Here is a 25,224-nt window from a genome sequence, read left to right on the forward strand (position 1 = left end):
TATATACGAACGTACCTGATTTGCAGGGATTGTTTATACATCCACTGACCTCATTATTGGAACTTTGGCCATGATAAAGTTTGAGTAACTCTTATTATTTATATATCAGAGAAAGTCTGTTCTGTGGGGTTCTTGATGTTCATGGATAGACATAAAAGAAGTATTTCTATCCATCCATCAGTTTCCTGCTATTTTGCTAACCGGTCTAAGCTGATGCTCTTCTGGGACACTGAAGCCAAGACATAATCTTCCGAGGCATACCGTCGGCATACCCTGGGTCTCCTCCATTTAGGACAGGGGTGGGGGAACTCCAGGCCTCAAGGGCCGGTGTTCTGCAGGTTTTAGATGTGTCCTTGATCCAACACAGCTGATTTAAATGGCTAAATGACCTCCTCAACATGTCTTGAAGCCCTCCAGAGGCCTGGTAATGAACTAATCATTTGATTGAGGTGTTCTCACCTAGGGTTATATCTAAAACCTGCAGCACACCGGCCCTTGAGGCCGAGAGTTCCCCCCACTCCTGATCTAGGACCGGCACCTTATCTGGGAGGCATGCAGGAGGCGTCACGTTCAGATGTTGAACCATCTCCATTGGCTGTTTTTGAAGAGGAAAGGTAGCAGTACTACTACTTGAGTGCCCAGCTCCTCAGTATCAATGAATCACAAGCTTAACATGGTGGAGGGCGTACACAAGTGTTCCCAGGATTCAAGGGAACACTTGTGAACAAGGATTCAAGAAGCCTGGTGCATACCAAGACACCGGGAGCCAGGCTGGTTGGAGCGCATGGTGGCCGAGCCTTAACTGATTTTCCTGTGGGCGCAGCACCTGTAGGAGGAGCTGAGGAGGTCTGGTGCTTTGTGGATTGAGCAGCTTTCAAAGGCAGAGGTCGTGATGCTCGAATCCCCTGTTATTAATGCTGGTTTCAAGGACGCGGAGCCAAATAATTATTTTTCTTAAAAATCCTGAACTCCTCACTGTTTTGTGCACCTGTTCCTCTTTTCTCTCACCTTACCACCACTGCATACTAATTGCCAGACCAAACATATTTTTAAAAAGGTGTCTTTGTGTATGACCTCGCCTGCTAAGCGTGTACGCATGGAAGAGGCAGTAGGAAGACTGTGATTTGCTGGTGATGACTGAGAGAAGGAGGGGGGGAGGTACGCATTGATGAAGCAAGAGCGAGGGAGAGGCAGAGAGAGAGAGAGAGAGAGCACTGTCCCTATCAGTGTCTTTTTCGCTCTGCGATTCAGGCAGCCAGCCTTCCTCTCCTCCTCCTCCTCCACCTCCTCCAGCGGCAGTGGCAGCAGCGGCAGCAGCAACAGCAGCAGCAGCAGCAGCGGGGAGAAGGGAAGAAGGAAAGCATTGGATGAAAAGGACTAAAATCGGGACTCAACAAAGAAAGATAAGGAAGGCATGAAAGACATCAGCAGCAGGAGAGCTGCGTTTTTTTCCACTCAGACACCCACACCCGCCGAATGTGCGGTGGGAAGAGGCTAAAACCAGCGCGAAGAGAGTGTGAAAGAAAATACTGACTGAGAGAAGTGGATCGCAGACGGCAGAGTTGGAGGGGAGGGGGGAATGAAGGAGTAAAGGATGACAGCGGACCTCTACTCGTGGACAGAGCAGGAGGAAGAAGTGAGAGAAAACCTGAGAGTCGGCACTGTGACTGTTGAACCGACGGTATCCATTTTACAGCGGGAGCAACAGGACCGTGCCGTCTTCTCCCCGCTGCGTTTCTGCCCCTCGATTCTGAATTCTGAATTTTATTCTGTTTGTATCGCTTCTCCGGACTTGTGACGAAATCGAGGGCTCTCTTTGGAATCCCTGCTCTGAAGTCCGAGGGCGGCCGTCCCCCCCTCTCCCTCCCTCGCATCCCTCTCTGTCTCCCTCTGTTGTAGTGTGTTTGCGTTCCCCTGAGCAGAAAGAGCTCCTCGTGTGTTTTCTACCTCCACATTTTCCACATTTTGCGCCCATCTGTTTCACGCTGGCTGTCCGTTCTCACCTCTGCCATCTGTGAGAGTGTCAGCTTTGGTTTCTTTTGTGTGTGTGGGTTTTTTTGTTTTTTGAGTGCATGTTTAAGGATTCATGCCTGTAACCTGCTGCCACTGTCTTGTTTGCTGCAGAGAGAGGCACTTTATGTCCTTGGTGCAGCTTTCCCTTCAATCTTTAAAAGACAATCCAGGTAAAAGTTGTGACTGCTTCTCACCTGCATCAGGGAGCCTGGTTTCCTCCTCACAGGATGTATAATACATGGCTGTCTTATCAATAATTCAGCATCAGGTGGGCCTGGCGAGTGTTGATCAAGACATCCAGGGATGAGACCGTTGGGGCTTGATGCCTGCTGAGAGCACGGTCTGCCGATGCTGTTGACTCACTTGACAGCAGCTTGATGATGTGTTGCCTCCCTCCGCGGCCTCTGCTGATCGCCGGCTGCTATCTGTAATAGCTGAACTCGCTCCCAGCTGTCTGTTGGCACTCGCGGCGTCTACTGGACTCCATCCAGCACCTCATTTCACACTCGGATCAACTTTTTTACTCTTTTTTTTTTTTTTTAAGAAGCGTGGTTTCTGCAAGACTTAAAAATAAGAATTGAATCATCTGGGTTGGTTTCCACTGATCTTCAGACACTTCTGTGTAATCCGTCACCATGATTGGTGTCAACAGCTTGCACTCGGCGGGGCGCCTGCGCTCACGCTCTCTTTGCACCGTGCGATACGGCAGGGACTTCCGGATGATGGACCCGTTCCGGTATCCCAGAACCCCGCGCTCGCGTTCACTCAAACCCCTGGTATTCCCAGACCTGTTGGGCAAAGCTCAGGACGGACAGAACCACCCACAGGCCAGGAAGAGGAGGAAGGTACTTAAAACCACGCTGTTCATTTAAAATGATGTATTCTGCAGCACAAAAGAGATGAATCATTTTTCCATTTCATGCTCATGTCACAAGTGCTCAGTGCCATTCAAAGCCACACATCTGTTTACAGCCTAAACCTGCACTGTACACTCTCAGCAAATATCAGTAATAACTTTATTTGTCTTTCAAACATAGCAGATTTGAGAAAACACATTAAGGATGTGAACATAGAGTACATGCACACACATGTTTAAGTAGAAGAAATGGTCTGAAAGTGGGAGTCGTTACAGTTAACCTATAAAATAAATTTTAAGCAGTTGTTTGAAATCTGATTAATTCTGCAGCTGCAAAAGCTCGATTTAAAGTAAGAAAGTGAAACATTTAAAGGGCCCCAATCAGCTGTTAGAGAGGTCGCTGGAATAAGGTCTCAGCAGGTATATTATATAAACAAGAGCTTGGCTATGTAGGGCTTCGTATGTAATTATACTTGATGGTCCAAGACCTCAATCCTAACCGTCAGTTCAGACAATTCGAATATATAACTTTTGTTCTATTAATCTGTTCTCAGAAAGAAATTATTTACTCTATCTGGGGTTAATAACAATCTAAAATAAAGTCTAATTTTCTCAGAAAGTCGATGAAAGGAAGCCCAATCAGGGCCGATAGATGAACACTGGCTAGTTTTTCTTAGCAGCCTTGCTGATTATACATTTCGAGCACAGCAGCTTATTTAACTGTACCCAGATTGTTTGGAACTCACAGAAATCCTGAACTTTTGATGACAGTTTTGCACCTTGATGTCCAAAATTGGGCACGTGGGTACCCAGGAATGTATGTTTTTATTTATTATTTCAAGTATTTTTTTCTGTTTTTCTCATGATATATGAGCTGGATGAAAAAATCCAGTTTATGAAAGCTGATAAAAGCTGAGCTAATTGTATATCTGACGGGGTAAAACTTCGCTATAGCCTCTAAGATACTCCCATTGCACCCTTGACTGGCGTACTTACTTGTACCCTTGTGGTTTGTACCTTAATGGATGGATTAAAGGATGGACTGCATTTGGCCCAGGGATTCCTATTATTTTTTTTAGATATATTTTTGTTCTTATTCATTCATAAACTTGTAGTTGCATACGACTTTTTTTAGTCGTACAGACAGCTCAAACTGTACTAGAAGTTATCCAAATAGATATCAAGGATTTTATGCCTATTTCTATACGTCGCCTCCTGATATTACACCTTTAAATCTAAAGCAAAGTGTTCAAATATGTACTTGAAATGGTAAGAAATATGTGTGTGTCCTTTTTTTACCCTGAGAAGGTCTGGCAATTACCTACAGAGTGTGCATATTTATGCAGATTGCACCTGTAGGGACAGAAACGGCCTTTTATTGTACCCCTATATCTGAGAGAGCGTGTGTTTACTGTTTGATTTACCACCTGTGCTGCTTGTATACATGTGGAGTGCAGAGCGGTTGATGAAGGCGGCTGGATTTCTGCCAGACCCGACAGCACGTATAGCATGGCTCAGTACAGGGCGCCGCTTAACGCCATCACTCAAGGCTAATGGCTCTCATCTGTTGCCACTTGGTGACGTTGATGGAGCAAGTAGGTGAAGGTGACGAGCATCCATCTTTGTCTGAGTAAGCCTTCAGACTCAATGACTCTCAATACCGTCGATCCCTCAGGATTTACAATCAGGGGAAATACAAATAAAACATATTCTTCAGAAATAACTCACCAAATAGACTCAGCTGTGACACAGTTTCTGCACATGCAGCATGCAAATCAGAGCTATGCTGAAGTGGAGGCAAATGTAGAATATTACGCATACTTGAAGCTCCAGGCTATTTTTGAAATTTCTTCAGATTTACTCACTAAAAGTTCCACAAGCGTGACCCTAAATGAGAAATCTTGGGATATTACAATGAAAAATACTTTAAAATCTCCTTTTCACCATACTACACTTATTCAGAACCAAATGAGAGGGTAGGTAACAGCCTTATATGTTACTGAATAAGTTTTAAAAGCTCATCAGAAGTGAAATATTGATATGAAATACCTCTGATCCAGATCTTTGAGAAAAACAGAATCATTTTACTTTTTAATAAGAAAGTCCAAACCTGGCTCTATTACTGGCTAAGGACAAAACCAACAAAACTCTTTGTTGAGTGATTGAAACCTCTAATTTTTAGTATTTTGTAACCATGGGAATGACACATGCATGTCCTTTTGTTGTCAGCATTTTGAATCTTTTGAAAACAAGCAGTTTTCCTCAGTTGTACACGTAAACTTCTGCAGTCACATCACTGCACTTTTACTGCTTACAAATTCACTGTTAATATTTGATGTTGGTCGGATTTTTGCTACCGTAGCAGTTTGTCTCCTACTCGGGCATCCCAGGAAGATCTTCCCTGTCTGTCGTGATTATTAAAATGCATGAGCGCAGTTAAGTTTGAAACATAACTCGAGAGTTTTACAGCAGCAGGAGCAAAACAGACCTAAATCTGTAACGGTCTCCTCTGGGTGGTCATCAATATTCATGGCACTCTGGAAGTATTTGTGATTAGGCCCAGTTTCAAAGCTGCGAATGAATCTGATTAGATCACTGAATCAAACACCATCATTAAGTCGCTTTAGGTTGAAAGTCTAAAACGTGACTGACAACCAGCGGCTTAATATGTGTAATGAAACTGGTTTTAGTTTGAGGTTTCTTAAGAAGACGCGTGGTATTGATCCACGAGGAATTCAGAGATGAACTGCCCGTAAATGTCCTCTCCATCACCTCAGCCGGCACATCTGTCTTTCAGCTGCACCCACTGCCTTAAACTCTACAGCCCGATGGCCTCCTGCTGCCTCCTCTGACCCCGCTCCTCTGCAGCAGCCCGGCTGTGAAACTAAGCTGCTATGTGTCACATTCAGCTGGCCGAGGCCGATGTCATTGAGGTGTGTGGGGAGCTGAAGGAGAAGTGTCTAATGGTCCTGACTGTCACTACAGATTTTGAGGAAACTAAAGCCAAATGTGCCGACTCTCAGATCAGAGAAGCAGCAGCTGACCGCATCCCTCATTAAAACCCATCTTTGCCTCTGTTTTTTGTTTTCATCTTGTGCTGATCATGATGATAATATAAGTAAAAGACTGTGTTTGCTGTGAGAGGAAGTAATGACCTAAAAATGATAACTGGTGCAAAGGATGTGGAGAATCAGCAAGCAAACGAATACAAAACACTTCTCTGGATTTTTTTTCTCTACAATTTTTGCTTTGATTTATCACATTTATCAGGAAGGAAAAGGACCTAAATCCAGGAAATGTAAAATCCTAAACCCAAAAATGTAATCAGGAAGAAACAGAAGTTTCCAGGTAAACAGTTAGCAGGGGCGTCAAAGGTCTGACAAATTTGAGAAAACCTAGAAGCCTTTTTTGAGTAACACCAAGCTTTAATAACATTTCTCTATTTTAACGCGTACTCGCATACATTCACTAGATACCTAAAATGGATTAAATAAGACCTGTTAAAATTCCTGCCCTTATTTTAGGAGCCCATTAAAATAAGAAAGTAAGATAATGAAAGTCTTCCTGAAGGAACTATGAATAAAGACTGGGGAAGAAAATGGGAAGAGCTACACAGGTTGTGTATTTACACTGACTAATTGAAAAAAGGAGCGACAATAAAAGATAAAAGCAGAGACGGGAAGTAAAACTGATAACAGGGTAGAGGGAGCAGAATGAAAAATAAACATAACCACATTTCAAACCCATGACACATCCCCAGTGCAAATCAGAGGTGTGAGTCCCTGCTAGGGTACTGTTTGTCTGTGATTTTAGCTCATTGTTAGATGGTTGCTAGGCACCTTCATTATGCATAATGATGTATCGTGATGAACACTTAGTGGATATAAATTAGTTACATTGATGCCATGCTTATATAAGGTGTTACAGGTGCATAAATCCTACAAATGAGTCATTTTGGCCCATTGATAGTTGGTTACTTGATGTGATGATGTCATTACAGTTAAAATACCTGTGCTCAACTCCTGTTTGTGTAGAAAGAGTTTGCGTGTCACTTATTATGTGAGTAAATAAAATTATTTAGTCAAGAATTTTGTTTTTTACAACAATAAAAAAATAAGAAAAATTGTAACCAGTAAACATTTGAAATATGTGCTTATAATTTATTTGGGTTTATTGGATTTTATTTGTTGGCATTGCCTATGCTCCTCTTTCCCAACAAGTTTCATTATGTTGAGTTTGGTACAAACTCTTTCCAATAAAAAGACAAATTCCACTCATCACATTACAAATACTGAAGGCCTGGTTAGTTGCGGTGATCTAATGTCTTTGTTATGCTTTTTGCTCCCAGACTGTAACTTAAATTTCCTCCATGTGGGTCGATGCATATGTCTAAATTATTTATTGGCTGATTGATTTGCCCGTCCATTCATTGAAAGGCCTGGGTGCTTGGCGAATAATGGCTTTGTTACTGATGCAGTGGTGATGGTGGCTGACTGATTGGATGATCGATGGATTGTGTGGCTAAGAAAATGAGTAAAGCTCATGCAAAGGGAAGTTTGAGCAGCATGAAAAGAGATGCCATTTCTCTGACCACAGTTTATTGAATAAAGCCAGCTTGCTTACTGCGCAGTTTTCACAGAAAACCACCACAAACCTGCCTATGTTTTACTCGCGCGCTGCATTATCTGATCAATTGTCCACCTGTACACTGCTAATATTTTTCCTAAATGTGATTTTCTTGTTTCCTCTACAGGCTCTCTACAACTCAATCAAGAACCAGAAGCTGCAGTGGACATTGTAAGTCTTTTTAAATTGACCTAATGTAAATATTATTATCTTAAGCTGTTTTTAATTCATTATGGTTTCCCATCTGTGGAGGACCAAATGTACCCAATTTTTAAAAAATAAAGAAATATACAAATTGGTTAATAAATCATTCAGTATTTCAGTATATTTGGAATTGATATGATTAAATTTACTGATGTACAATTTTTTATAATTACCTATTTATTTATTGGTTGCCTCAAATGGGGAGCTAAGCTGTCGGTGATGTCTTCTGTGCAGATGTAAATGCATGAAAGAATAATAAAATAATAAATAATATAAAAAAATAATCATTTTTTAAAAACAAATGACCTTATTATTAACTTTATTATTGTGTTGATAAATTGAATAAATTGAACATTAGTTTATTTATTTAAACTATTTTAAAGATATCCTTTTAGCTTATATTTTTAATACAAAAATATAAATCAATATAAATCAATAATAATATTATCATGTATAATTTGTTTTGTTTATTGTTTCTGATACATGTAATGGCCTGTCATTTTTTAGTAAGTCATTTATCTTTGAGCTAAATACTAATGAATAAATAAAGTAGAGTCTTATTTTTAACTCACATCTTCATTTCTTTTCTTATTTTGTTTACAAATAATCATTTATGTACTTGTTTATTTTTTTTTTATATTGGCAGCTTTAGGCCCCCATACTGGGCCTCCATACAAGGCCTCAAAACAAAAAAGAAACAAAGGAAATTCATAGATAAATACATTTGGAGAAAATAATGGAAAGACAGAAAATAATTACATTTAGAAAGTTACAAAAATATTTGTATTAATAAAATTGAAATGATAAAAACAAATGTGGAAAAAAATCTAATTTAAAACACAAAATTAATATGAATTTATTCCATGTTTTTAAAATGAATTAACAACTTCTTTTGTTTTTTTATTTTTATTCTTTATTTATTGGCTTTTCCAATTTCGATTTTGGTAGTTTGAGTCTTCCATACATTCTGTGCTTTTTATTCTCACACACAGACTGGAGGGCAGGAAACAATACGGGATATTGATCAGCTTGTTTGCATCCTCAGTGATGACGCTAGTGTTGTTTGGCATGTGAAGGAAACATTAGTGTGTCAAGGGTTGCTATTCTGGATCACAGCTCCACGGCGCCTCAGAGATGCCAATTAAGTCGCCAGCTTTCCAAGCTTTGTTGCCATAGTTACGGCACCATGGATACGACTCCATAGCTACCACGATGCTCTTTCCTCCCTGCATTCTCTCGGCAGCAAACACACACAGTGACAGGCAGATAAAATGCACACATTAGTGTATGTATAGGCAGAAATCACATGTATGCTTGTGAACATGTTGCATTTTGGATGCATGAAAAGCAAAAGAAAAAAAATTCAAAAGAGAACGAGAACAAGGCAGCTCCATTTCAACGTCTCTTTACCTGCATCCTGTACAAAGGTGCGACCACAGCCTCCCACTACCTTTCCAAAAATAGCAGCTGCAGCGCTCCCGAAGCAGCCGAACAAAAGTGGTCAGAGGAGCAGATTGCGGAGGAGATCCGCAGAGAGGCAGGCAATCCAGTTCAAACATCTCCGCTGACATATAGACAGCTATTTAAACACTGCCACCGCACAGGAGGCCTCGCTGGGATAGAAGAGATGTCATTTTTAGACACGTAAACACCACAGAGTGAAGGAGAATCCACCTCCAAACAAAACCGGTTACAGATGAAGAGATTCAGCCCACAGAAGTCTGTTGTTCATTTTTAATGCTTTAGCCGGCAGAGATCTTTGCAATGGAATCTGCTTTGGAACTCTGACACTTATGGACAAGATTCATCCGCCTTAATATTCAGGAATCTTTCTCGGAGCCTGGCTCATTGATTGGTAACCTTCAAACTGCGGTTAAACTTAAAATTAACCAAATTTTAATTTATTTCACAGCTCTGAATCCATGTCATTGTAAGCTAGTGTGTCTGCATCGCTCTGCGGTCACAAATGCAACTGAGTTGTTCATGTTGAACTTGGATCTAATAGATATTTAACAACTCTTCCTCAAAGGCAGGAAGAGGAGAAGCCTTCACAACAGACCGAGATTGTCAGCGCTATAAAAATGAAGAAAAAGCCACATGTCTGCACAGGAATACTAGCTGTTGCATTAGCATAATCAGCAAGCTGGATAGAATCACATTTACTTTCACTGAGCATTACCCTCATTCTAATCAGTATACTCTGTTTACATCACATATTAGGGCCAAACAGATGTGTTGCAGATGTTAAGGTCCGTGTGGCTGTGTGCTTATTTACATTTCTGGGAACTCAAGCATTATACTTAAGGTGAGCTGAAGTCGCTGCAGTCTTGTCCTAAATGATAAAAGTGTCGCTGCTCAAAAATAAAAGAAAAATTGCCTCTTTAACCCTTGAATGAAAACAGAAGAAAGCGAAGCAAGAAACTTAATATTCATGGATCTTTTCTAAATGTTTGCAGCAATCTCCCTCTGCACCATCTGTGAATCTCTGTGCTCCTGCACAGACCTATCAATACATACAGAAGTTTACATCCACTCATAATGGACATGAATGCTGTTGCTAAGGGACATTTAGCCACATGTTACTGGGCCTCCACGTATATATTTGAGCCTGTGTAGATTAGACAAAATCAAAAATGAATTCAAACTCGTGCACCCAGTTCTTGTTTTTTTAAACTCTGCCATACAAACACTCCAAGAAATCATTAAAAGCCCAAAACTACCATGACATTCATAATCATGGACTTGTGACCACAACTGCATAAGACGGGCATGAAATGACCTTTTCATATAAACATGGTCAGCAGTTTTTAAACCAGGTGTGACAAGGAGCAACATCAAAAGCATGTTTTACTTGCTAATTCTTAAAAATAGTGACTAATATCATAAACTCATCAGGAAAGTGTTTCCTGAGGTCACTGATTGACAAAGCTGAGAGCCCCCTGCTGGCCATTAGAAAGAATGCAGGCTTAAAGCACAACATCACTAGCTTCACAATCAGACCATCTTTTGTGGAGAGTTTGTTGCTGGACCTGCAACAACACAAATAAAAATAACATAAATAACATCAAAGTTTCCCAACCTGCCATCCCTGGAAAGATTTGGAATTTCTGTTAACACATTTTTAGGATAAAACTAGCTCATGAGCCATGGGTGTGTCCGAATTAGGATTATATCTGATTATCTCTGTGCTTTTGATAAATGGACTGGTTCTTATATAGTGCTTTTCTACCTGTAAATATGCCTCATTTATATAAACACATTTCCCATTCTTTTTCTACCTAAGTGCTTTCTAACATTCACTCTCAGATGGATGCATGAGAGAGCAACTTGGGTTTAGTATCTTGCCCAAGGATACTTTGGCACGCAGACCGGAGCAGCCAGGTATCGAACCACCAACCTTCCGATAAGCAGATGACCTCCTGAGCTACAGTGACACCTTTTAAAGCTGCTTACTGAGCTCACACCGTAATGATCGAGCCCTGGGGGCAGAACCTTGTTCCTGTTTGTTCTTATACAGGCTGGTTTGTGTGTTTGCATTTCTTTTCTATATTTAGCTTGTTCCAGTATCGATTTACTAATTTACTCCCTTATTTTAAAATAAAACCCTTCTCTGCGCGTGATATTCACACTCTAAAACAAACCACTCGCTGCGATTATGTGAAATCTAGTGTCCCATCACAGGTGTGTGTTTGTGCTCTATTCTGTTTTTCTTTTCTTTTGCAATGGATGTTATTTCACACCCCCGCAGAGAGAGACGTGCACATGGCCACTCTCAGCGGTGCAGTTGGATGCACCCACATGTTCTTCACTCGCTCGCTCACAGATACAACACAGACGTATACACATGGTTCCTCATTCAGTAGCGGGGGTGGATAGAGAGCAGAGGGAGAGGCGGTGGGCATTGTGCTGTGAAAGGGAGACGCAACAAGTCGGAGATACGGGGGGAAGTGGATCCCTGGATAGAAAAGAATGGCAGGATAGTAGGATATAATGAGCCGGGGGAATGAAGCATGCTGTACATGAAGTGAGGCAGGGAGATGAGACCTTCCTGTTCTATTATTCCTTTTATTCTGTTAATCTCAGCTTTCCTATGTCCTCACTGGCTCTAATCATCGTGTCTTATTATTGTCTGCAGCCGTCACCGCTCACCTGCATACACCTGATGCTGTGATACTGAATGAAATATGTCTGTAATTCCAGGCGTCTTGTTTACTCTAACAGTTTAGGCTCAGAACCTGAGAAAGCCTTTGTCTCCTCCCGCTTTTTTCTTTTTATACACTTAAAAAAAAGCTTCTCTTGCATGAAAGTGAAGACTTTTTGGTAGTGGAATACAACTTTTTATTAAAGGCCTTGAATTTGAATTGGGGAGTATAATACACTTTTATTAAATGCAAAAAGTCGTTTTATCTCCAACTCATTTCATGTATTTGTCCCATCTGGAGTGGGGAATACCTACCACTTAATTTTTTTTATTTTAAAAAAATGTAAACAAGCTGTAAATGCAGACATCCACACACCGGGGGCGCTGCAGGAAGGACTGCATGTGTTTATGTCTGTCAACGTCTGTCTGTCAAAGTAGAAAAGAATGAAGAGGCTACAAAAACTCATTTATGGTCAGTCCCATCTTTTCAAAATAAGACTTTGTCTGAGGGTATTGCACAGGTAATTTAAAGCCTGTGTGAATGAGGAAATGCTTTGCCGCCTATAAGAGTGTTTTTTATGAATTATTGTCCTTTTTCACTTGACTGTGTTTGGAGTGTTTTGGTACAGTGACTCATAGTCAGTGAAACACAGCAGATCTCTTTCCTTTTCCTTCCTTCCCTTTCTAATTTCATGTCTTCCCTTTACCTCTGACTCCTCCTCCTTTTAGACTTTTTTCCCTTTGTTATAGTTTTTTATTTATTTTCCTTTCTTCAGTTTTCCTGTTCCGTTTCTTGTCATCTCTTCATCTCTGCCTTTGGTTCTTTCCCTTTGTTTTTGTTTCTGTCTTCATTCATTCATCTTTCATGTTGCCCTTCTTTTGTCCTTCCTTTGCTGACCTCTGTTGTATTTTCCTTCTTAAATACAGTACGGCTGTATTTCCTGTTTTTTCTTACCCTCTCTGTTCCTCACCTCCTCTCCTGGACTTCTTTTACCTTCACTGTTATTACTATATTTGCTTTGTTTCCTTAAATTTTCCATTCTTCGCCAGAATTCCTCTTCTTGTCATCTTTTTACCTTCTGTTGTGTTTCTTTCCTTTCATCTCTGCCCTCAGCCCTATCCTTTGTCTCCCGTTTTCCCTTTCATCTTTTCCTCTCCTCTCTTCTTTCTCACCTTCTTTCTCACTCATGTTAAATGTTCTGCCATCTGAGAACGATCAGCTTTGTCTTTTCTCCCCCCTCCGTCTCTGTCACTCCTCTATCTTTCTCCTCCACTCATCCACCCCCCTCCACCTCTCTCTCTCCATCTTTCCACTTTGTCTCTGTGTGGAGACGGATTCAGGCAGGCCAGCAGTTACCAGGCAACAGGCTACATGCTCATTGGCTCCGTCTCTGCTTCTCTTTCTCTCTCCGGCTCCTGCATGGGGTTAACTGCTGTTATGTACTGTTGGTTACTCATAGCGTGGTCTCGGGGGGGTTCGGCACACAGCCATTTTCTATTTTCAGGCTGAACTTTTGCATGGGTGCCGCCTGGTGAGGTAACAAGTGGAATTGCCATATTACCTTGCTGGGTGGATGCAGAGAGGCTCACTGCTGCAGCCTAAAGCATCTATCATCTCTTTAATGTGACAAATCCACTTAAAACACCAAAAGATGCATGCAGTGCATTGTCAAGGATTATTTAGAAGAGAATGGGATTATCGCTGCTGAAGCAACGTGCATTGTTGGGTTTGTTTACAAACTGAATATTTAGAAAATAGTAATTGTCTGTCATGAACAACGATAAACAAAAAACAACAACAACAACAAAAGTGAATATGACCATAAAAAGTTAGAATATTTCATACCAGCAAAAAAAAAACTAACCTGTCAAATGAGGAATTAAAAATAGGAAAATTCAAAATAAATTGTATTAGAATTAGAAACAAATGACACACAAGACGAGAGGCAAACTGTAGGAATTCTGTTCAAAATAAAATAAAATGTGTATATAAAAATATTTTTAAAAAGAAAATAAAATTATTGTTTTTGTTCAAAAAAGGGTTGAATTACATTTTTTAAGTATTTTATTTGGATAACTTCTAGCCCTTTTTGAATTTTTTTTTTTTTTAAATATAGGAAAGACGATATAGACTATATACTTTTTGTTTAACTGGAACAAAAGTAAATACAAACATAAATACAATATGTTTAAAAGAAAAGAGGTATACATGAAAAAAGTAGATTAGAAAATAAAATGAAACAGAAAAATGTCTTAAAGCAGTAAAAGAAAACCAAATAACACATTTTAAAAAAGGTTGGTGGGTAGTAAACAGACCTGATCTTTTTGGGTGAAGAGTTCAGTTGTTAATCAGACTGAGACTCTTTTTTTCTGGGAAGTTCAGCGCTCAGAAACACATTTCACACGAGGGTAGTTAGAAAGAAATGAAGCTGCAGTCGACGACTCAGCAGCTTCTCAGGTTTCTCATTTACAGAGATGGCTCCTCAAGGCCTGTTCCTAATGAGCGATGTGCACCCTGCACCAAAACTTCAGATCCACCAAAAACACTCAGAGCCCATAAACTCATTTTAATAAAGGGTAGAGTAAGCCTGGTGTATGATACAACACTCTGAGACAACACAGTGCTTCCAGTTTTACAATAAATTTGGTCTACATTTGAGGTGTTTCTAAAGGTTTGGATGAAAATTATTATTAAATAATAATATTTATTAAAACTTCATTAAAGTAACATGAGCAGTTACATGAAAAGACGGGTTATTTATATGGAAAATGGTTCCAATTTAAATGTGTGCTTGAGATATTATAAGCTGTCCATTTGGGAATGACGGCCATGGGAAAATATTCTGCATAAAAGTGCCGCTAGAAAAGTCGTTGTTACTGATGTAACCCCAGTTCTATGAGTATGTGTATACCCCAATGGGCTTCAGTGAGTTCTGTAGGGCAGCAAGAGGCAAGAGACCCTTTGCTTTCATCCTTGGCAATAATAAACATATAGTAATGTGGACTAGAGTAATGTGGACCAAACCTCTAACTGAAAACGATCAAAGTAGTAACAGCAATAGGAGGTCAAGCAGCAGAATCAGAATGGGGTTTATTGCCAAATGTTGAGCAGGTTTACAACATTAGGAAATTGCTGCGGTGCTTCAGTGCAAACATAGTGTCATAAATAGCACTTAAATAGACATGGAAAAAAAATAAAAGTAGGGATAAGAATTAAAAGTGCTACGTGGAAAGACATGTGCATGAGATATACATGAGATATATACATGAGAATAAGAATTAAGAGTGCTACGTTGAAAGATATATACATGAGAATCAATGTCTGACAAACAAGGCTGGTAGCACCAAACCTGCAGCTCAGGCTGGTTCCTGTAGGAAGTCTCTATAGACTCCAGTGTTAAAGGGCCCAAATTTACAGCAGAAATAAATATGTTTACAAGCCTGGCATTTGTTATAATTGTCATATTTTATTGGAACTTTAATAGGATTTTGTACTTTGTATTATTACAACCGTAACGGACAAGACCGGGGGACGGAAAAAGGACAAAGTGAGGGGCGGCGGCATGGTGCAGACGACCCACAGCTGCCGTCAGCACAGCCCCTCAATGTTTAATTCATCGAATAATCTGAAACTCTTTAGAAAGAGTTTATTAATGTCATTTTCTCAGAGAAAGTGGTTTGTGAATCCTGAAGAAAAAGTAACACATCATCCAAATATAGATTTATTATTACTTATCTACGTTCTTGCATTTTATGCTAACAGTGAAGCAGAGCCTGGTGCCCCTTTGAAGACAGAAGCTGGAGGATGTTCTGCATCTAGAGACAATATTGTAGTTTCAGTGTTTTTACTACATGAATAGTCTATCAGATTAAGTAATCTAGGTGTACTTGTTAATAAGTGCCTACCTTTTATGAAACCGGTTTGGTCAGGATGTATTATGAGGGGGGTTATGTCTCTAATCTCTTTGAGAGTGCTGTCCAGACTCTTTTAAGGTCAACGTTAATAAAGGATTTGGGCGACAGCTGGTGGGAAATACAGGGTCTTTGCCTGGTTTTAGCAGGAGACTAGTGTTGGCAGAATTCATATTTGGTGGTAGTCCACCATGTTCCTTGATTTCCTGCGATGTTCTTCAGAATACTGCTGCCAGAATTGTCCAGAATAGACCTCTGCTAGAAATCCATCTGCACCTGGAGCCTTATTATTGGGCATACTTTTCAGGGCTTCCTGGAGTTCACCTGATGTCAGCAGTGAATCCAATGCTAGCGTTTGATCTGATGATTTCAGAAGCGTTATGTTGTCGAGAAAGTGATCGATTTCGTTTTTAGGTGGCTTTATCTCTGGTGAATATAAAGATTTGTAAATGTCCCTGAAAGTGCTGTTTATTGTTTCAGGGTCACATTGTTACAGTCTGGCTGACTATGTGGAGCGAGAAGGAGGACCCGAGTGCAGACACGCAAAAGGAAACTTTGATTTAACTAAGTACGAGCTGCTTATTTAAGGCTGGTTGAACAATACAAAAATAAAAGGGCAAAGGCGAAACTAAACAATAACCTAGACTGGGTGAACTAAGATTAAACATGGAAAAATAACCTTAAAGTGAACATCTGGCACAGATACATGGGGAAAAACCCAGAAACATGACATGAACATAGCAGACGACCAGACAAGGAATGAATGAAAACACACAGACTAAATACACGCAGGAGGTGATCAGGGGAAGTGGAAACACACGGGGAAGCAGACTGACTGGAATGAACATAATGACGCCACAGGGGAAGTGAAACTAAACACAATGAACATGGGACAACCAGCCTCTTCAAAATAAAACAGGAAACATGACGAGATGCAGACATGGCATCGCGAACCTGATGACACATGAAAGGTGAGGGAAACTTAAACACGGGGAATCTAATAAACAATGATCTATAACAGGGCAACCCAGGCAAAATAAAACAAGCTTAAGATAACTAAGACTTAAACATAAACAATGAATCAAAATATAAGAAAGCTCAAAGCACTGGGTTAAACGACCCAGGACCGTGACACATATACTGTTTTCCCAGACCCAGTTTAAGTCTTTATTCAATCTTTCTTTAGTTTTAACTGGTTAGCTAGAAATTTCATTTAAGTCTAGTGTTGCTTTACGTATTTTGCGACAACACGTATGCTTCTTCTAAGGATTTGATGATTTCTTTTCATTCCTGAATATATTTGTTTTCTCTTTTCTTTTTTATGATGTGAATGAAATTATTTTACCTCTCATCACAGCTTCCCCTGCTTCCCAGAGAACAGATGCTCATGATCCAGGCAGTCTAAATATAAAGCCCACTCTTTTTAAAAATATTTAATAAAACCTTCATCTTTAAATCTCTAGTTTTTACTTGGTGACCTCTTTATATATTTGAATTAAAAAAAAACAGAGGAGCATGATCTCTGACAGCTATAGGGTTTATCTCAGTGCCTGAAGTGTCACTCAGCAGTGAGCTGCTGACTAGGAAATAATCAAGACGAGAGTAGAAAGTATATTCCTTACGGTGAAGGATGAAGGAAACACCATGCATCTCAAAGTCTGAAATCGCACACGTACTGTTTAATTATATTTGTGGATTGCCAACAGAGCTGAGTTCCTGCATTTCTTCATTTAGTCCAAAATTGAGGTCGGCCCTGAGAACAAATGAGCAACCTCGGTATTCAGAGAGTGCACTAAAAAAAGCGTGGAAGAACGAGGGGCCATGAAGATTTGGGCCATATACACTGACAGAACAGAACTTTTTGCTACCTATAAATGATGTAACTATTAGAAATCTACCCTGTGATTGTAAAATGAGCATTTTTATGTATTAAAATTGCTCCTCCCCTTTGCCTGGGGTTATAGCAGGCTGAGAGCACATGAGAAAACTCAGGTGTTTTAAGTTCATCTGTAGCTGTGACAGGTCTATGAGTCTCTTGTAATAAAATAATATCTGCCTGAGGTCACATGGAGCCAGCACCATGCACATTCCATGTGATAAACCTTCGTGTGCCCATAGTTGTGTGTGTGTGTGTGTGTAGCTAATGTTGAGCGCTGTGTGTGAATGAGAAAAAACACACTTCCATTGGGTGTAAGAAAGTGTGTGGTGAGAGTTTCCATTAAAGTGCAAATACATAGATCCGAGTGGTGCTTGGTGTTGTGTGATCACGTGTGCACATTAACTTATATGAGCGATATTATTATATGTGCACACCTGTGTGTGTGTGTGTGTGTGTGTGTGAGTCCTTTATGTCTGTGTGCACTGTGAGGCTGTAGTGCGTATCTGCGTGATCGTGCAGATGAAATAATGATTGTGTAATGACAGAAGGTGCAGAAGCAGTAAAAAGGAAAGAACTAATTGGAAAGGGGTTGTGGGTGAGAGGGAGTGCAAAGATAACAAACAGCCCACAATCTTAGAGGAAAGTTGTGTGTGACTTAGTAGGAAAACAGCTGATCTGTGCAGCGAGAGGAGGAAGAAAAACATGCAAAGGGACACGAGGGAGGGATGAAAGAGAAAACCCAACATATCTAACAGTTTTATAGCAGCTATCTAACAAGAAATATGGCTGCTGTGTGGCAGAGATCAGTCCAAAAAGTCTGTATTCTCATTTTAATGAGTGCATATGTGTAGTTTTTTTGGTCTGTGACAAAAATACCAGATATTTCTTCCCTCTTTGTTTTACAGTTCATGGATGCAATTTGAAAAGCAAGCTAATTAGCTCCAACTTCAGCTTGGCAGCAGGTAAAATGCTGATGCTGAGACTTGAAGTTGCTGACATCAGTGAGTGACACCACTAGGGTCGTCTTTTATATACAGTTTGAAAAAGAAGAAGAAGAATTGTATCATTCTTCTTCTTCTGGAATTTTATTTTTAGTAACAGAAAAATTGTTCTCAGACTTGTATAGCAAGGAAACTTCAGTTTCTTAACGTAATTATTTGTTAAATATTTTGCACTAACATTTATTTTTAACTGATTGAAAAGAAATCTGTTATTTAAGGGTGTTTTCAGCCAAACAATAGGGTGATATGAATAATACTAAACAGCAAAAACTGAATGAAAATCTTTTTTTAAGAACAAAGATGCAGTCTTTCAGAGATTAAGTGTAAAAAAATCTTTGATGCTCAATCTTGAATTTGAATGACTTTGCAGCTTGATGAGATTTTTACATTTTCAAAAACAGAATAAGGGTTTATGCTTTCTTAGCTTTTTGAGGAGGCTTTAAAGCCTCAGCGTTTTGTAGCATCCTCTGTGTGATGTGTCGGCATCTCTGAGAGCAGCTGTCCCTCTGGGTAAAGATGCCCCTGTTTTTCACCTCAAAGCAGGAGCAAGATAGATGGTGTCACTCTTTTCCTGTGGTATTTTTTGATCAAGGAGAGCGGACTTCTGTTCTGAGGAGAACAGGAGCACAGCGAGAACGCGAGAGGAAAACACACAATTAAAGCTTTGAAGAAAACTTTGTTCGCTCTGGTTTCCCCCAGCGAGATGATGCTTTGTAAATGTCTTGAAGAGCAGAAGCTGTGCCAAGACACCAGCAGCGGACAGCGATATTACTCATGTGTACGTGTGTGAAATCTCCGGACCTCATGTCCTGTGCTGAGTGTGAGGCAAACGGACAGGATGCATGATGATGTGTTTATTCGCGATGCTAATGAGACATGACACATAAGTGTTGATCACCATGGAGTCTGAACTGTTTTTTTTCTCCTCATAGGGATGAGGAAGAGCTGCGGAAGTCGTTTTCGGAGCTCGGGGACAGCCTGTGTGACTCCAACTCCTCCAGATCGATGAAGAGGGTAGGCAGCAGCGGGAAGCCCCTGTCGGATGAGTTGCAGCCCACCGGAATGCTGCTGTACAAGAACGGATTCCTGGTTCGCAAAGTCCACGCCGACTCAGACGGAAAGAGAAGTACGAGTTACAAAGTTCAGATTTAGACAATGCTTTGAAACATTTGGCTGCTGCCCAGAGCATCATAAGTGAAACTGTAGGTCATGTCATGTAGAGCACATCCTGTGTGGAGTGTTTGTACTCCAAAGCGAGATGGTTTTTCTTCAACGGCACAGACTAACACATGCTGAGGATTTGGGATTTTAATGCTTTAATTCCAAGAAAAACAACCAGCATTAAATGTCACATTAATCACTCGAATGTCTTTAAAATAAGCTTTATTATTCAACAACATTTAGGCTGGTATTTGAATTTAAAACAATGAATTGATCTGAGGAAATACAGAAAGCAAAGACCTCCGTTATTCGCTTCATTAATGAGTCACAATCAGATGAAATCATTTGCACATATTATGAATACTTATACATAAAAAGTAACCAATATTGACCTCCGTTTAAGTGCGATTTCCCCCCAAAGCATGTACTTTGCTGCTAGTCGTTGGTGCTGGTGCCTTGATGCACCAGGGTCCACATTAGATAGGTTTTCACTCCAAAACCAGTTGGTTAGGTTTAGGCTCTCCCTGTAGGGAAGAGTGTGAACATGAGAATTAGGGTGTGCGTTGTCCAGTGCAAGCGTCCTCCACCTGGACAGACACGAGTCTTTTTGTACCTTACTGAGTTGAATGAGCCTGCTGCTGAAAACACACAGTTTGATGACAATTTACTGCATACATTAAAACATCTAAGCTTCCTCAAAAAGTAGAGTCTGCTACATTTTCAGTGCAGGGATCTGGCAGATCTTAGTGGCAGATTTTCGGAGGCATATCTCTTTAATATAGGCTACATTTCAGGAGGAGGTTGTTATTACTGCACCACTCGAAACCAGTGGAGTTCACCATTTCCAGTCTCCTCACCCCTGTTGACACAACCCACAGAGTCTGAGAATTTCTGCGGGTGATGCAGATGTCTGTCAGATCACAGTTGTCAGTGATCCGGCAGGTCATGGCTGTGTCCACCTGCATCCCTATCACCTTCTCTGAATTGTGTTGAAGGCACCTGATATTGGTTAGGTCTAGGCACTAAAACATGTCAACATATCAGCAGCCTCGGCAGGAGGCTTTTATGTTTACCTGGGTTTTCTCCTGGATCTCTGCTTACTCCCACCATTTAATAATATGCTAGCGTAATGCCACCTATTTCAACACTGAGCACTCGGTCAGTCACTTTCTGGTTAAATAAAGGTTAAAAATATTTAAAACTAGATAAATAGGTCAAATCAAATATGGGTGGGCCCTCAAAACACAAATCAAATCCATATGAGATGAGATAGGACTGGGGCCTCTCACTACAGTGAAAAACACCAAAAATACAATATAATATATAAATTATACACCAGATTTAGTTGAGGGAAATCACAGATTAGTGATTAGAGTGCATTACTTTCAGCCAAGTGTGGGTAATGTGGGGTGGCTGGAGCTGTGGTTCAATCCCAGGCTGCTCCAGTCTGCGTGCCAAGTATCCTTTGGCATGCAGACTGGATAATAACCCCTGATGGATGCTCTCCGATGCATCCATCAGAGTGTCAATGTGTGTGAATGTTAGATAGAAATCACCAAGTAAGAAAAGGCATGGAAAAACGGGCTTGCATGAATGGGTGTGAATGAGGCGTGTTGCATGAAGCACTTTGTAGCACGCAGTCATAAAGATGTTTATGAGAGTGGCACAAACAAGATTTTCAAATATGTCAGTAATAGACCAGATGAATGTGAGACTGATAACTGTGATGTTCTGGCAGGGAAGTCTGTGTGTTGGATTTAATTATGCGGACAGCCACTACAACACAGATAGCAACAAGTGTGCCCCAGACTGGCAGTTTTCTGTGCTGCGTGTTCACAGTATAAGGGTTGGATGTTAGGTGTGTCAGCTCTCCCCAAAAGTAACTCGAGTCGAGCCCACCTCGTGACCTTTAGGCCACACCTAGCTCAAACAACGTTGGCCACTGCTAGAAATCAAGTGCCATAAGTGGCCCAGATTATACCCTAATGTGTGGACTATCTGGGAACAGACGACACTGGGTTACATGTGCAGTTTTGATTGAAGGTTTCCTGGATGCACCTCTGACTTAGTGCTGCAAAGCTAAGAGCACGATGTAACTTTGTATCCATGACTGGAAGTCTGTAATTAACATTTAATGTTTTCTGCTCCTCGCAGCACCGAGAGGGAAGAGAGGGTGGAAGACTTTCTATGCCATCCTTAAAGGGCTAATCCTCTACCTGCAAAAAGTAAGTTTCTCACAGTAGACATATGTTTAGTTATAAAAACTAAATAAATAAATAAAATCTAAAGGGCTGAGTGAGAAACAATTTGCAACAGCCACTGTTTGATATTCATTATTCAACCTTTTAAAGAACGGTTGACTGCATCTCCATAAACATCCTGTCTTACTTTCATGCCAGCAGCAGACTTTTAACAGAAGGTGGATCTTTATCCCTGCGGTGAACGTCTCTTTAGAAACCCAACAACAACAAAAAAGTTCTGCACCAAATGTTACCTGCCTGCCTGCAAACGAGCTCTTAAGATGATTTATTGATTTATTTAAGCAAAATATCAGCAATGAAAAAAGCAGCAGCTTTGCACTGACAGCTCAAGAAGCAATCTGTCCTTTAGAGTCACGTTTTGGTGCCTACTTCCTGTTTACACGAATACATGTTGCTGTGACATAATGTCCTCGTGCAGGCCGGGCCTTGGCACCGTGCAGAGGACCCATACGGAGCGGCGGTGGGCCTGGGTAACCTCTGCCAACATAACAGGCCACTGCTGCTCCAAATTCCCCCTGAATGCCGAGAAAATTGTGCCTGTAGGGATGCTGTGGCTCTGTTCTCTAAAATAATAACTGAACTTTATTTTTACGGAGGTTTTTTCACTAAGGTCTTCAAGGTTAATTCAAGGCTCATGATTCTTGTGGTGTGTGTCGTCAACACAAGTCCTGTGGAAGGATTTACAGTGACCTTTGACCTCTCCTTCAAGATCAATAGACTAATTTGAAGGTCAAAGTGATAATAATGCTTTATAGAGTTATTCTTTTTTTAGACAATAACATAAACTTGTAATTAAACACTTTTTTGACATGTGACTAATTATGCTATATGCAGAGCTATTAATTATGTTTTCATGCCATTGTTATAGAACTAAAAGTGTGGAAATATTTACTTTTTATAAAGGTCACATATGTGATGTGGAGGAATAATATCCATTAGGTTCAAACCCACAGCAGGAAGATTTCAGGCTCAAATCCAGCAGCCAGGTATTGAGTTTGTTTGTTCTCCTAGAAACATGGATGTTAGGTTAACTGGTGGGTAAATGTTGGCTGTAGGGGTGAATGTGAGCATAAGTAAATACAATAACATCTAATAAACCTTTGTGAGATCCGCTTTATCAAATAAAAACTTAATGGAGAACGTGACACTTTGTCAGTATATTTTGGTTATTGATTACCCTGTGATTTGTAGACGTATGCATTCGAATCAAAATAATTAATTTGGATGTTTTTAAGTTAAATTAAATTGTTTCAGACTTTGTCGTGGTAAACAAATCTTCCACTAGTGCTTCAGTTTAGATATGAGAACTGTCAAAACTCAAGCCTTTAAAGTTAGCTGAGGTATGAGTCAAGTAATATTTAAAAAATAACTTTTTTTTATCAAATTAAAAATAATTTGAGAAGTTTATGTCCACAGCTTTGTTCTTCCTTAACGAAAACGTATACGTCTGTCATGAAACCAAAATATCTTCAACTCAAATAAGGTATCAAATATATATTTTATATTTTTATTCTTACTGTTGAACGATTTTTTAATAATTAACTAAACTTAAAAAATTAAAACTAAAAGTTAAAACACATATTGTTTACCAGAAATGTTTAAAAAGAAAAGAAAAGAAAACTAGGCCTTTAAAGAAAATTAAAACTAAATCGAATGGTGATTGTGTACATGCAAAACTAACCATAATAAAATAAAAATATGTAGGAAATAACTATTTTAAGTATTAATAATAATAATAAGGTCAATACAACCTGCCTGAGGAGGCACTGATCTCTGCATAGCTGCGACAAACAACAAGAAACAAGAAACTAATTAAAACTAGACTAAAAATTCAAAATTCAAAAAAAAACCTGATGAGAGACGCCTACAGAGCTCACATTCAGAGCAATATCAGTTGCTTCATGTAAATGTGTATAAGCGTCACCCACTCCTCCAATAAAATATGATCATAGTCAGCATCTTTAATGAGCGTTTGCACCGCAACACACCATTCTCCTTTATACCTGTCGTTCCAGGGGGAGTACAGGCCCGATAAGCAGCTCTCTGACGAGGACCTGAAGAACGCCGTGTCCATCCATCACTCTCTGGCAATGAAAGCTTCAGACTACAGCAAGAGACCCAACGTGTTTTACCTGCGGACGGCGGACTGGAGGGTGTATCTCTTCCAAGCGCCGTGAGTCTCTTTATGCTCTTCTCGCTGAGCTTGAACAAACGCACAGACTGTACGATTTATAGCTCCCACGCTGAGCAGCATGGACAGCTGTGCAACATCTGCAGCAGAGCAGAAAATTCAGACAGCTAAAAGAACAAATAAGAAACACCCATGTTTTATTCCACTCTTCTCTTAGTGCTGACTTGCCGTCTCTGGCAATGTTACACTGAACAATCAAAAGTATGTGGACACCCCTGTTTTTAACTACATGAGCCCACATGAACAGATACTGGTGGATGTTGGGGTGGTGGAGGGGTTGACTCTGCAGGAAGCGATGCAAGCAAAGAGCTGCGCTGATATTCCAGAGGGGGGAGGAGGTTTGGTATGTGACACAGCACAGCTCAAGCTGCAAGCCTGAACTTGCTTTCAGCCTTTGTTCTGTTTCACTTCATGTCACGTGGAAATCTGAACTGCATAAAGTCATGAACTTACGTGATTAATTCTGGAGTCTATTCCAGCTACCATAGTGCGAGAGGTGTCGCAAACCCTGCACAGTGAAGATAAGTGCCAATCGAAAACAATACATAAATGGTAAAAAGGGCTATAAAACATGATTAAAAGGAAACTCAAATGCAGTATCACATAAAATAGAAGTCAGTAAAGGTGTGTTTTATGAGGCAAATCATTCTTCAAGCCTTTGCTCCTCAGGTAGGTCCTTTTAAACCCGGGGACCCTGATTACACCCTTGCCCAGCCTTTTGGAACAGACAGAAAGATCCACCTGAAGAATAAGGCTGTGCACTGGCTTAAAAGGAGTCAACATTTCTGCTCTGACCCAGATGCACTTTAAAATTAATCAGTAAAATCCAACCATCCTACAAAACCAAAGCTGGGATTTGGGGTTATTGAACCGATGGCATGAGTAGAGGCTGTTTCGGTTTACAATACTATGGTGTCCACATATTTCTGGCCATATAGTGCTGCTGATAACAGCTGAATGTCCACCCTCAGCAGCACTC

The 25,224-nt window shown here is 40.3% G+C and overlaps 1 protein-coding gene across 4 annotated transcripts in view; it reads left to right on the plus strand.

Annotated features, from left to right (window-relative positions):
* The window catches only part of LOC102194592 (PH and SEC7 domain-containing protein 1-like), a 96,586-nt gene that overhangs the window by 65,600 nt on the left and 5,762 nt on the right, over positions 1–25,224 (plus strand). For all 4 annotated transcript variants that reach the window (XM_005725756.2, XM_013909010.1, XM_013909009.1 and 1 more), the window contains 4 exons: positions 7,623–7,666; positions 19,565–19,758; positions 21,948–22,018; positions 24,070–24,227. In XM_005725756.2, coding sequence (XP_005725813.2) covers positions 7,623–7,666; positions 19,565–19,758; positions 21,948–22,018; positions 24,070–24,227 — 467 coding nt within the window. The remainder of the gene's footprint in view (positions 1–7,622; positions 7,667–19,564; positions 19,759–21,947; positions 22,019–24,069; positions 24,228–25,224) is intronic.

This window comes from Pundamilia nyererei, unplaced genomic scaffold (genome assembly GCF_000239375.1).
Source record: "Pundamilia nyererei isolate P.nyererei 1_Seehausen unplaced genomic scaffold, PunNye1.0 scaffold00017, whole genome shotgun sequence".
Taxonomy (NCBI): domain Eukaryota; kingdom Metazoa; phylum Chordata; class Actinopteri; order Cichliformes; family Cichlidae; genus Pundamilia; species Pundamilia nyererei.